Source organism: Sapajus apella, unplaced genomic scaffold (assembly GCF_009761245.1).
Source record: "Sapajus apella isolate SASKATOON/1434 unplaced genomic scaffold, GSC_monkey_1.0 scaffold69, whole genome shotgun sequence".
In the NCBI taxonomy this organism is placed as follows: Eukaryota; Metazoa; Chordata; class Mammalia; order Primates; family Cebidae; genus Sapajus; species Sapajus apella.
Genome location: NW_022437009.1, coordinates 2158062 through 2171850, shown reverse-complemented (window position 1 = coordinate 2171850; position 13789 = coordinate 2158062). Strand labels below are relative to the sequence as shown.

Genomic DNA, 13789 nt, shown 5'->3' with positions numbered 1-13789 from the left:
CAAACAGACCCCAGTGTGTGATGCTCCCTTCCCTGTGTCCATGTGTTCTCATTGTTCAACACCCACTTATGAGTGAGAACATGCAGTGTTTGGTTTTCTGTTCTTGTGTCAGTTTGCTGAGAATGATGGTTTCCAGATTCATCCACTTCCCTGCAAAAGGCATGAACTCATTGTTTTTGATGGCTGTATAGTATTCCATGGTGTATATGTGCCACTTTTTCTTTGTCCAGTCTATCTTTGATGGGCATTTGGATTGGTTCCAAGTCTTTCTTATTATAAACAGTGCCACAATGAACATACGTGCGCATGTGTCTTTATAATAGATCGGTTTATAATCATTTGGGTATATACCCAGTAATGGGATTGCTGGGTCAAATGGAATTTCTATTTCTAGATCTTTGAGGAATTGCCACTGTCTTCCACAATGGTTACTATTTTTATCCTCATTTTGTGGCTTGAAAAACCAAGCACAGAGAGGTTAAGTAACCCCTTTCAAATCACATTACCAATAAGGGGTGGAATCTAAATTAAAATCCAGGTTGCTTGCCTCCAAGCCCATGATCTTGACAACTGCACATGCAGGGAGCCAGCAGTCCCCCAGTGTGAGAGCTGAAAGAGACCTCAGATATTTGACAGTTCAATTAGCTCAGTTTATGGATGGGCAAACTGAACTCCTGAAGTAAATGTTACTGAAGTGAAACAACCAGCCAGCATCATACATTTTGTAAGTCATCAAACAGTAACCGATTGGATCTGTGAACAGTGCTCTTATAGTAGTTGGCCTGTCTGGAAATACCAGACAAGCATGACCAAAATACAACCTTACTTAAACAACTTTCGCTTCCCACTGAAAGTCTATTATCTCTATTGCTTCACTGGACTCACTCATCTATCTACGGCAGTCTGGGTGCTGCCCACCACTTTCTTAAAATTATTCTCACAAAAGAAAGTAATGAACCCTCTAACTTAAAAACCAAAATCCTTTTATTCATTCCCATTTCTGATTCTTCCATGGCATCTTACATTTGCTGAGCAACTTCTATTTCCTAGAAACTTTCTCTTTCCCTGACCCAGTTCATTTTCCACATTGCCAACACTTCTTTTTCTGTGACACTCATCTAATTATATTTTCCCCTCTTCTTTAACAAGCTTTCACTGGCTTGCCATTATATACCTATAAGTTAAAACTTGAAATTGTTAATGTTTTAAAATTTAAAAAACTTGAATAGATAATATAAGCATATGGACACAGTTTAAAGAACACTCAAAAGCACATAATTCTGAAGTACATCCTAGCCCCCGTCTCTCAATCTCCTTCCCCTCAGGCAATCACTGTCTCTCAGAGAAGCTTTTAGGGATACTCTGAGAATAATGGTCTTCAAGGTGCACTACCTTAAAATATGGCACCTTGGAACACTGAATATTTTCAGCTGAAGGAATCTGAGAAAATGGTAGAAGCAGGGAGGTTATTCTCACCTTCCCTCTTTCCTTCTTCCCTGAAGCAGGACATAAAACCTAGAGAGGATTTTCTGACCTTCCCCTTAAGCAGCTCATAAGACCCTTCCATGGAGGTGCCCTTGTAATACCTGTAGGAAAGGAGGACCCGTATCTCTGAAGACAAAGGCACACAGAGAGGAATCTGAGCAATAGATCTCATTATAGTCCCCCAGTTTATTACCATTAGATTGTGCTTTTTGTGCCCTATCATATTTCTCTATGAGTGTTTATTCTTCATCATATCTAGCATAAAGATACGCAGGCTTAACCATTTATTTGGGTCTTCATTTCCTTATGAAGGCTACCATGTCATGTAAAACTTAAGCTATCCTCCCTGCAGACCAGTATATCCCTTCCAGTTTGTCCTAGGGGAGGTGACCCATGAGGCTTAAAGTCTTATCTCAGCACCCCTCTAACACATTTCACAAGACAACCCTGACATTTTTATGAAGAAGTATATTAATCCTGAAGTCATTCTGAAAAGGGGCCATGAAAATGTGTACAAAGATAGTATCATATGTACTACTACATATTCAACAAATATATCTGGCTGCTTCTCTCTATGACAAGACAGCTGGAGTTGAAATCCCCAGTGAGGACTAAAAGGAAACCAAACCATATGATGCTTAGAGCACATTCCTCCTGTGAATTATAAGAACCTTGAAAGTTTATGACTGTGTTCTGCATTAAGTTCCAGAATATTTATTAGTATATTAGCATCACCAAAACCACAGAGAGGGCCTTGAGAGCTTTCTTGCTTAGGAGAGGAAGAGCATCTATCTAATGGTCAAATGGGCTTCCTCAAGAGACAGTGAGGTCATCACACAGAGCTGAATGACCACTTGGCAGAACTGTTGAAAAAGAGAGTTAAATAACATCTGGGCACCTGGTAGGACACTTTGACCTATTCCACTCTCAGAGTCTATTACTCTGGGCCTTTTCAGGTGCTTATGCGTACTTTGGGGTAGAATTACCTCGTTTTGTCTATCTTTTCTTTCCAGCGTTTTGAGGATGCTGTGTCCCTATGTGAAAAGAAAGGAAAATATGATGAAAAGGGGCAATGATCTCAGCTTAAAAACAAAAACAAAACCCCCAACTACTATATGATGAATTGTTAATATTACGGGAGATGAAGGGCTGTGAATTCATTGACGTAGTCACCCAAAGTTAGAGCACCTGCATATCCCATTTCCTCAACCATTGCATGCCTAATACTAATTAGAACACATTATTGCATTAGCTTACCTCCATGTCTTTTCAAAGAAATCTTTACCAAATGTGTCTGGTGGGTATTTTGGAGGCATAGCCAAAGATTGCTTGTATAAATCAGCTAGGTGAGCTGCAACTTTAAACATAAATATATTTAACTTTTATCCCCACTTCTTTATAGGGCAATACACAATCAGTACACAATTACTCATTTGAGATGCCTATTAAGAGCCTATAATTAATCCATCAAGTGTTTACTAGGATTTACATGACAAAGCTGTAATACAATAGTAAACTAGACTACTTTTATGAAATATCCTACCAGAAAACATACAGCTTAGAGTTAAAACGTAAAATGCAGTGATATCTCATTTATCCCATATTATTAGGGAAAGCGATATTCCGCTTAACTGAATTTCCTCCAATCGGAAGCAGCAAATCTTAAAACAAATTAACCATAATATTGAAATTGCTTTTCTGAATATTTTCCTGCTTCCTGAATCTAAGAACATGAATATATGACAACGGTTGTTCAACAATTTAGGCAGCGATTCTCAGAGTTCATTCACAAAACACGATCTTGGTGGGATGTCAAAGGGAGATTAAAAAAAGGAAAAGGTTTTCATGTTTCGTGGTTATATGACCTTGGGAAACACTGATATATACGAGGTTAAATAGGTTTCATTACTTTCCTGCATTCTTAGTTAATTAACATACATTGTGACTCTCTCAGAAAATAAGACAATATGAAGCATTATCCAAACTTATTTTAATATGAAACTCATTTTTGAAGGATCCGTCTCATAGATGAGTGTTTTAGAAAATACTATGGGGAAATGTTTACTAGGATCATTTTAATTATGTGTCAAGGACAGCTATAGGTATGCAAGAGCTGTTTCCTTCCCTGAATCGTTTGTTTCAAAACATGTGTTTTTCTTTCACTTTTGAAAGTGTTATTCTTTGTTGTGCCTGTTGCTTTGTCCCACAGTTAAAAGTTCAAAAGCTACAGGGTAGGGCTGCCAGATAAGCTATAGGGCCCCTGGTTAAATCTGAATTTCGGATAAACAAACAGCTTTTTAGTTTAAGTATATTCCAGGCTTCAAGGGGCATACTGCGTCTTAGCCTGCTTTTTGTTGCTATAAAATAATATCTGAGGCTGTGTAATTCATAAAGAAAAGAGGTTTCTTTGGCTTACATTCTGCAGGCTATATAAGAAGCATGGTGCTGGCATCTGCTTCTGGTGAGAGCCTTAGGCTACTTCCACTCGTGGCAGCGGGGGAAGGGGAGCTCGCATGTACAGAGACCAGATAATGAAAAAGGAAGCAACAGAGAGAGGGAAGATGCTAGACTCATTGTACCAACCAGCTCTCATGGCAACCAATAGAGTGTGAATTCAGTCACCACCAAGAGGACAGAGGGCACCAAGCTATTCATGAGGGATCCACCCCTATGACCCAAATACCTCCCATTAGGCCCCACCTCCCTCCAACATTGGGGATCAAATTTCTTTTCTTTTTTCTTTTTCTTTTGGAGACAGGGTCTTGCTCTGTTGCTGAGGCTTGAATGCAGTGGCATGATCTCCAGTCATTGCAACCACCACCCAAAGGCAAAAGCTATCCTCCCGACTCAGCATTCAGAGGAGGTGGGACCACAGGCACACACCACGACACCCAACTAATTTTTTTTTTTAAATTTTCTGTAGAGATGGGTTTTCACCATATTGCCCAGGCTGATCTCAACCTCCTGGGCTCAAGAGATCCACCCACTTTGGCCTTCCAAAATGCTAGGGTTGTAGGCACAAGCCACCAGGCCTGGCCTGGGGATCAAATTTCAACATGCGATTTAAAGGGGTCAAACGTCCAATCTATAATATGCTTACACTAAAAAAATTGTCATTCATGTAAAATTCAAATTTAACTAGGCCTTCTGTATTTGTATTCACTAAATCTGGCCACTCTACTACAAGAGTTGCCAAGGGTAAAAGAGTGACCACAAAGTTTAGGCACAGGGAGACACTGGGGGTTGTGATGAGCTCCCATGATGGTCATTTTAAAGTGGCAGCTGCCAATTATCTTCAGCCAAGTTTATTATGTAATAATGTGAGATTTTAAGAGGAGAAAAACCTAGATAAAAAACAACAGCAAAAGCTGGAGGCATCACACTACCAGACTTCAAACTATGCTACAAGTCTACAGCAATCAAAACAGCATGGTACTGGTATCAAAACAGAGACATAGACCAATGGAACAGAACAGAGGTCTCAGAAGCAACACTACACATCTACAAGTATCTGATTTATGACAAATCTGACAAAAACAAGCAATGGGGAAAGGACTCCATGTTTAATAAATGCTGTTGGGAAAATTGGCTAGCAATGTGCAGAAAGCAGAGACTAGAGCCCTTCCTGTCACCTAACACTAAAATTAACTCCAGATGGATTAAAGATTTAAACAGAAAACCTAACACCATAAAAACACTAGAAGAAAACATATGCAAAACCATCCAGGACACAGGCATAGGCAAGGACTTCATGACTAAAACACCAAAAGCAATGGCAACAAAAGCCAAGATAGACAAATTGGATCTAATTAAAATTCAGAGCTTCTGTACAGCAAAAGAAACCATCATTAAAGTGAACCAGGAACCAGCAGAATGTGAAAAAAATTTTGCAGTCTACCCATCTGACAAAGGGCTGATATCCAGAATCTACAAAGAACTAAAACAGATATACAAGAAAAAAACAAACAACCCCATTCAAAAGTGGGCGAAGGATATGAACAGACACTTTTCAAAAGAAGACATATATGAGGCCAACAAACATATGAAAAAATGCTCATCATTACTGGTCATTAGAGAAATGCAAATCAAAACTACATTGAGATACCATCTCACGCCAGTTAGAATGGCAATCATTAAAAAATCTGGAGACAACAGATGCTGGAGAGGATGTGGAGAAATAGGAACACTTTTACACTGTTGGTGGGAGTGTAAATTAGTTCACCCATTGTGGAAGACAGTGTGGTGATTTCTCAAGGATCTTGAAATAGAAATTCCACTTGACCCAGCAATCCCAATTACTGTGTATATACCCAAAGAAATATAAATCGTTCTACTATAAAGACACATGCACACGTATGTTCATTGCAGCTCTGTGTACAATAGCAAAGACCTGGAACCATCCAAAATGCCCATCAATGGTAGACTGAACAAAGAAAATGTGGCACATATACACCATGGAATACTATGCAGCCATAAAAAACAATGAGTTCGTGTCCTTTGTAGGGACTTGGATGAATCTGGAAATCATCATTCTCAGCAAACTGACACAAGAATAGAAAACCAAACACTGCAGGTTCTCACTCATAGGTGGGTGTTGAACAATGAGAACATGTGGATTCAGGGAAAGGAGCATCACACACTGGGGGCAGTTGGAGGGGGTAGGGGAGGGTCAGTGGGGGTGGGAAGGGTGGGGAGGAATAACATGGAGAGAAATGCAGGATATATTATGCACCTATGCAACAACCCTGCATGACCTGCACATCTACCCCAGAACCTAAAGTAAAATAAAAAGAAAATAATAAATTAAACAACAACAACAACAACAGCAACAAAAACAACTGTACAAGCACACACTGTGAAGGATACTCAGAACCTATCTGTGGTTGAATGAAGTCCCTGGCTGTCATTTTATGATCTTTGCCATACGGCCAAAAAACCAAACCAAAACAAAACAAAAACCCACCATATTCTCCACTGCTTGTTTGCTGTGAGCTATGAAACCGTCTAACCACAGTTGTTAGGGTTGTGTATATCCCCAAGTGAATACTCTTTGAATGAGATCTAAGTTCTTGCATTACATATAGTGTAAAACTGTAAGGTACTTGCATTACATATAGTGTAAAACTGCAAGGTTTTGGTGATAACAGTGTAGTTGCTCAAAAATTCTGTGTGTGAGAGGGTGGGCTGTTGGTTGGTTGACTATATCTTCATTACAGTTGAGGCTAACATAAAAGTCTAATGTCAACATTTTTCATTTAATGGATGAAAGTTAACGATGAATAAGACATAATCATCATTTTCCTGGATCTCACAGCTCAGGCAAAACAATACAGGCAGAATGGTTTACAAAAATAAACCACCACTACAACATGGCCAATATGGGAATGGAGATACGTCCATGGTGTCTTGTTATCTGATAAGAGAATGACCGATAAGTGTATTTAAGATTATTCCTTTGAAATTTGAAAATACATGGCAGAAGAATATTAAATGCAACTTACCTTCACTAACATGACTTTTTGTAGTTTCCTCCATTTTAGGGAAAGACTGAAATGAAGATAGAATTACTTAATGGTGATGATTATATTACTCACAAGACTTATTTTGTTTAGAAACATTCTCTCAAGTTGGTCTTCTGTAAAAATTACTATAAAATGAATTAGTTTTAAAATACTGATATAAAATTAATTTCTGTAGGTCATTCCTTTCACTTAATTTCTAAAAATTGAAATAATTTTAAGTTGTAAAAATTCCTTTTTCCTCTTCTTTCCCATTTCATTTATTACTTCATTCAGCATTTTAATAAATTTCAATTTCTTTTGAAGCCAATAAAAAGCTTTATTTAAGGACCTTCAGACTTACTTATGAAAGGAGAGCCTGAAATGTATAGAGAAACAGGTTTCCTCAAAAAGTAAAAATTATGAGGAGGGAGCAAATGCTTCATAGAGATGGCAGAAGCAGCTATTCCTTAACGATATTTTGTCTTGAAACATTTAATACTGAAACAATAGTAAGAACACAGGTATACAAGGCATTTTCTCACCATAACCAGCTTGAGGAGATCGGCAGCATTGCCTCTCTCCTCCTCAGTTCTGGAATCTTTAACCATCATTTCCTGCAGCTCATCTTCTTTCTTTAGAATATGGTTTATGTAATCCTAAATTAGCAGAATAAAATAAATAGATAAAAACCAGGAATTAGGTAGAAAGACACCAAAATGGTCATCAACTTGAAATATTACCCAAAAATGAAGAATCTATAGGTTTACAATACTCAGCAATTATTTACTATTCAGAGTCTGAAAAGACTTTTCCTTAACATGTTAATGGAATAAAACTTCAAAAGTCCGAAAGCAAAGTTGTAAGGGCCACAGGATAGAGCTGTATGGGGACCTCAGAGAGGCCCTATTAACTTTGTGCTTAAGTGTCCTCATCAATAAAATGGACAGAGTTGGGTTAGATGACATTTAGGATCCTTTCAGGTATAGTCTTCTATTTTATCTGTGAATGGAGTTTGCCTAGTTCATGTCTTTGCTTCCAAGAGAAATATATTTTATTTTTTCCATAAGTATTTGATCCATTTTCATAATTAATAATCCCTTGCTCTGTGCCAGGTGCTAGGTATATAACCATAAACAAAACACATATAATCCCTGTACTGAGGGAGCTAACAAACTTGACATGCTATTGACATGATCATACAATTAAGTATGTATTTAAGATTCTTAGACCACTTCCAAAGCCAGCAATCATTTTCCTCCACAGACAAATATTATATTAATATGTGGGTCTGTCTTTTTCCAATGGTCACTAGATCAATTTTCTATATAGTGACACAGATGAAGGACTCTATATAGTAATCACTTACAAAAATTTTTTACTTTCTCAGTGTCTTTGGGGCTTAAAAATTTCTACACCTTATGGGAACCACTAAGTATTTTCTACCTCTCAACCCTCTACTGTGAAAGACCGACATCCTTGTGTTGCACTAGGCAAATACTGGTAGAATTACATAATTTCAGGTTTCTTAGGAAACCAAGAGCAATGATTGCTCTGCTTCTGATTCTTTTGGGTCGAGTTACCTATATTCCATTACCTTAAGGGAAACCTGCAGTCTCAGTTTCACCTCATTCTTTATGACCTCATGCTGAATGAACTGACGCATCTGTAGCACACTGGGGCTCTTGAGTATGGCACCTGGGACACTCACTAACTGTTTGGACTCAATGCAAAGGCCCTTCCAAATCTGAGTGCCAAATGGAGGTCCTGGAGTTTTTTTCTGTTAACAAAACAAAGCAACAAAACCGCCAAAGAAATCAGAATGTTTTCACATTCAAAATGTTTTAACTGTACACTTATTATGTAGATATCATAATAACTTTTTAGGAACACGGTGATGAAAAAAACCCATAAGCTCAAAAAGCTCTGCAAATATAAGGAAAATTGGTAACAGAACTGGGCATGCTTTCCTCTTTATTTCTGTTACCCAAACACTGGATATTTAAAAGTCCTGTTGCATGATGTCCCGGGTAGGATGTAGAGAGTGCTAAGCAATGCTGCGCCATGAGCCTAACTTATGACAAATGCATGTGGCTATTGCTTAGTACGCACAAGTAGCTGAAGATATTTGGAATTGAGCAATCTTTCACTTTTAGATTCTGTGTTCATTTTGACCCAGAAAGATTCTTTGCAAGAGAAATAATTCCATAGATCTGGGCCATCTTTGAGTTCACTCTAGATTGAGTATGCCTCCAGAGTCTGAGGATCTCTGGGGCAGAAAAATCTACGTTAGAGTTAACTCACATCTATATGTTATACTCATGATTGATTTTCAGGAATGGTGTGCTTTGCTGCCCTATGTCCTCAAGTGTGCTGGATGTGCTTCATTTTAAAATGCCTGGATGGTGACAGCCACATAGGGGCTTTGCAGGCATGGGTCACTCCTACCAGCTGTAGAAGGTCAGAGCATAAGAGTTTCAGAGGATGAGAATAAACTTCCTTCAATAATCTTAGATGTGGCATACCCTTTGTCATCATATAGTACCTACAATTTGGATATAGCCTTAATGTGCCATTTGGTGTGACCTCCTTATTTTCAGAGAAGTAAATGGAGACTCAGTGTGACTTGTCCCAGATCCCACATTAATAAGGGGTAGAATCAGGACCAGAATTCTAGTCTCCTTCATCTTACCATGTTGACTATAGTCACCAAATTTAACCATAGGGCTAGGAGGCCATTGTAATCTTAAGTGTTCATCATGCATGCTTGCTATTACAAGATTTAGTGTAGGACAGCAAAAATGATCACAATAAAAAACATTATGTCAATTAACACTACTATCAATCTCTAATCATATTATCAATTCTTCACTGATTTAATTACCACCTGACAATATGTTGGACATGTGACATAAATTGCTTGTAAAATGAAATGGCAAATTATGTTAGATATAGGACTTCATTGATGCCTATCCAAGACATTTTATTTTATTTAAAAAAATTTAGGCGTGGCTTCTCTTATCTGACATCATCACAATGTTTACTTTCTAACATTGCAATTTGCAAATCTGTGTATAATCCATATTATTCTTAGTTTGTGCATTTTTAATATATGAAGCAAAAAAAGCGAGAGTAAAAGACCCAAAATTGTATGTTAAAATTAACAAATAAGATAGACTGGATAAAGAAAATGTGGCACATATACACCATGGAATACTATGCAGCCATAAAAAAGATGAGCCATGTCCTTTGCAGGGACATGGATAAAGCTGGAAACCATCATTCTCAGTAAACTAACACAAGGACCGAAAACCAAACACTCCCATGTTCTCACTCATAGGTGGGTGTTGAACAATGAGAACACATGGACACAGGGAGGGGAACATCACACATGGGGGCCTGTCGGGGGATGGGGGACTAGGGAAGGGGCAGCAGGTGGGGAGGAGATAGGGGAAGGATAGCGTTAGGAGAAATACCTAGTGTAGATGACGGGGTAATGGATGCAGCAAACCACCATGGCATATGTATACCTATGTAACAAACCTGCATGTTCTGTGCATGTACCCCAAAAAATAAAACAATAAATTTTATAAAAAATAAAATAAAATAAATAAGAAATGATAGAAGAAAAGATTTCTGTATGATATAATATCACTAATTCCATGACAGAGGAGGTGTAACCTGGCTTACTCAGAAAGGATGTTTTCATATTATAGGAAGATGTTCAAGCCTGCAATACAGGATAAAAGAAATAAAACTGAAATTAGCTAGCTAGGAATATTCCTCTAAAACGTTGTTGCCACATCTACAAATGTTAGGATCTTCAGATATAAAACTCCCTGAGCATGTTAACAATTTACATACGAATAAAAATATATGACTATATGGGAGAAGACCTAAGACTCTGGTCCACTGATGGATGTATATGTCAATAAAATGAGTTTTTGGCAGAAAATATATACCTCAACTGAGGGAAATGTTTCCCATGACCTTGAGCGGAGATTAGGAGGGACAATGGTATCTTCCTTTTTTATTAGCCATGGTGATGCTTCATGGACAGGACGGAGGACTGTGATGCTCAGTGAGCCTGTTTCAAAGAGAGTTATCAGAAGACCAATACGCATCAGAGAAAATGAAAATGCATTAACTAAATTCAACAAGCTCTTTTTGAACAGCCTTAGACATGAAAGATTAATGAGATACAATGACTATACATAGGAACCTTACAATCAAACAAGAAGGAGGAAGCTTTTAGTCACTGTAACACCTAGCGATCACCTGGAAGTATTCACTGACACCTCCCTGTCCCTCACCAACCACATACAAGTTATGACACTTCTCCAATAAACTTGATGAATGCATCTTCTTTCCTCTTTGCGAACCCTACTTTATGTGCTTCCAAAAGATCCTCTTCCAGAGTACAGCAACAGCTGGCTTTGCCACCTATACATACTCGGTGAATGAACCTTCCGCTGCAGCCAGGATAACTGATTATGTTAGTCCATGATTAAAATGCTTAGGCCTTCACATTGCTCATGAGATAAAACACAGTCCTTAACATTCTTTTGACCCTATCTCAACTTGTACTGTTCTTCCCCTCTGTGCTTCAGCTACTTTGCTTTTCCTCCAACCCATGTTTTCCAATGCTTAATGCTTTCTCCTTTATATTTTCTTTTCCAAGAAAGCTCTCTCTTACTTTGATCAACCCTTACCTACCCACAAGCTCTTTGCTCAGGTGTCTCCAAGGAAGCCTTCTAGACTATGTCAATTTCTTGTTAGATTCTCCCATATAACTATGTTCTTTTTCTTCATGGACCTTATCCTAACTTATAATCATACTGTTGTGTGACTTTATAACTATCTTTCCCAGTAACATACAAGCTCCATGGAAACAGGGTCCATGCCTGTTTTAATTCGCCATCATATTCCTAACCTCCAGCCAGTGTTTAGTACATGGTGGTTTGCCAAGTAGAGGCTGGTTAAATGACTAATAAACCAATGTGAGATGAATTCTTATTCTCCCACAGTTCCATAGGTGCTCCACACTGACTGGGGGCCAGCCAGAGTCCTTCATGTTCTATAGTCACAAAGAGCAAGGTGTATTAATGTCAGGCACACTAAAAGTTATAAGGGCACAGAATTGCAGACTTATTCATGAATGCACACAAAATGTATCCCAAAATACAGAGAAAAGATGAAAAAAACAAATACAACATGTAAACCTAGGCACAGCACATAGGTTTTGTACACAGATAATATGTAGGCTTATATCTATATTTAAATACACACATATTGGATGGTCCTTACTTAATGCAATATGTATCTCTAACCTCTGGCAACACACAAATTTCTTTGAAGTTGATGAAAACAACCTAATTACCTAATGAATATAGCTTATGTAACTTATCAAGTATTTCAGGTTGGCATTATAACTCACATATCAATTTCGTCAAAGCAACATCTTCAAAATAACAAAAAAAAATGAATTTACAAGAGATATCTCACTTTTCTTTGTTTTTTTTTTTTTTCTTATCACGATGAAATGAACTAATAAAGCGGAACTTTAGTACATACCTAAACACAGACACAAATCTGCTTATAGGAGAAGAGGGATACATACTCAGCTTACACAGATTGGTGCTCAGATATATATTGATATACACCTAAATTCAAATAGCTATATAAATAAGTTGACATGGCCAGGTGGAAAGTAGAGCAGAAAGGGGGGAAAGTGGAAAATGTAAGAAGACACGAATAGACTGGATAGTAAAGAGGATGAGAATTGGCTAAGAGACGCAGTGCATTCCAAACAATATGGGTCCTCTACCCGGCTGTTCCTGCACTGGCTCTTGGAGAACAACAGTATTTGATTCTTTATATGCCAAAGATAGGTATTCTTCTATGTCACTGTCTCGAAGAAGCTCCATTCCTGATCCATCAGCATAGACAACAAAAAACCTATTTGAAGAAATAAAAATATAATCAATTGAAGTATTCAGTTAAAATGCTTCTTGAACTTAGAATTAAAAGCAAAATTATGGTATTACTATTTTACCTCGGGACATGTTCACCATAGATTTGCTGATGATTCTTTTCAAGGTGAATAGAGGATAAACTATCATAGCTCTCAGTTTTTTCATTTAAATCATCTTCTAATTTTTTTTCAGGTAATATAGTTGATACGGTACCATCAGCCATGACCTAAGGGATAAAGTATGTAAGCAACTAAAAGAATCATAATGCCTATATTTCTGCTGATCCAATTTAAGAAACAGGTGATTTAGGGGGTTTACTCAGAAAATTGGAGATGTTTATTAGCAAGGCATTGTTTACTAAGTAGAGATGACATTAATAAAAGTAAAACCCTAGCAGCATAACTCTACCTATAAATGACACCTAGAACAGGAACACAGCTGAAACATATTCAGAATGGAGTGAATAGGATGGGGAGGATACTTAAAACCTCACACTATGAAGATATGTTCAAGGAATTGGGAATTTAAACATGGAGGAATGGGTGCTCATGCAATAGTTGTCTAGGTTTATTTGAAAGGATCTATGCGTGGAAAGGGCTTATACTCTGGAATTTCAAACACAGAACTGCAGCTCATGGGTAGAATACATAGGGAAATGGATTTAGTACCAGTATGGTATGAGAAAAGAGTTCTAGTTCTTTATTACTGTCTAGATATGGCGTGGGTCTCTCCAGGAAGGGGTGTGATTCATGCTGCAAGACCACTGAAGGGGATGCCCAAGAGGAGTATCAATGCCCAGAAAAATGCTTGGCCTAGAGGGTTTTGAGCTTT

General features: G+C 37.9%; 1 protein-coding gene across 2 annotated transcripts in view; it reads right to left on the bottom strand.

Moving 5' to 3' along the window:
- SPAG17 (sperm associated antigen 17) overlaps positions 1-13789 on the bottom strand; it is a 251280-nt gene that overhangs the window by 35668 nt on the left and 201823 nt on the right. For both annotated transcript variants that reach the window (XM_032249593.1, XM_032249592.1), the window contains exons 33-40: positions 13039-13184; positions 12811-12941; positions 10946-11070; positions 8581-8763; positions 7529-7642; positions 6987-7032; positions 2743-2842; positions 2472-2519 (exon numbers count right to left, since the gene is read on the bottom strand). In XM_032249593.1, the coding sequence (XP_032105484.1) occupies positions 2472-2519; positions 2743-2842; positions 6987-7032; positions 7529-7642; positions 8581-8763; positions 10946-11070; positions 12811-12941; positions 13039-13184 (893 nt within the window). The remainder of the gene's footprint in view (positions 1-2471; positions 2520-2742; positions 2843-6986; positions 7033-7528; positions 7643-8580; positions 8764-10945; positions 11071-12810; positions 12942-13038; positions 13185-13789) is intronic.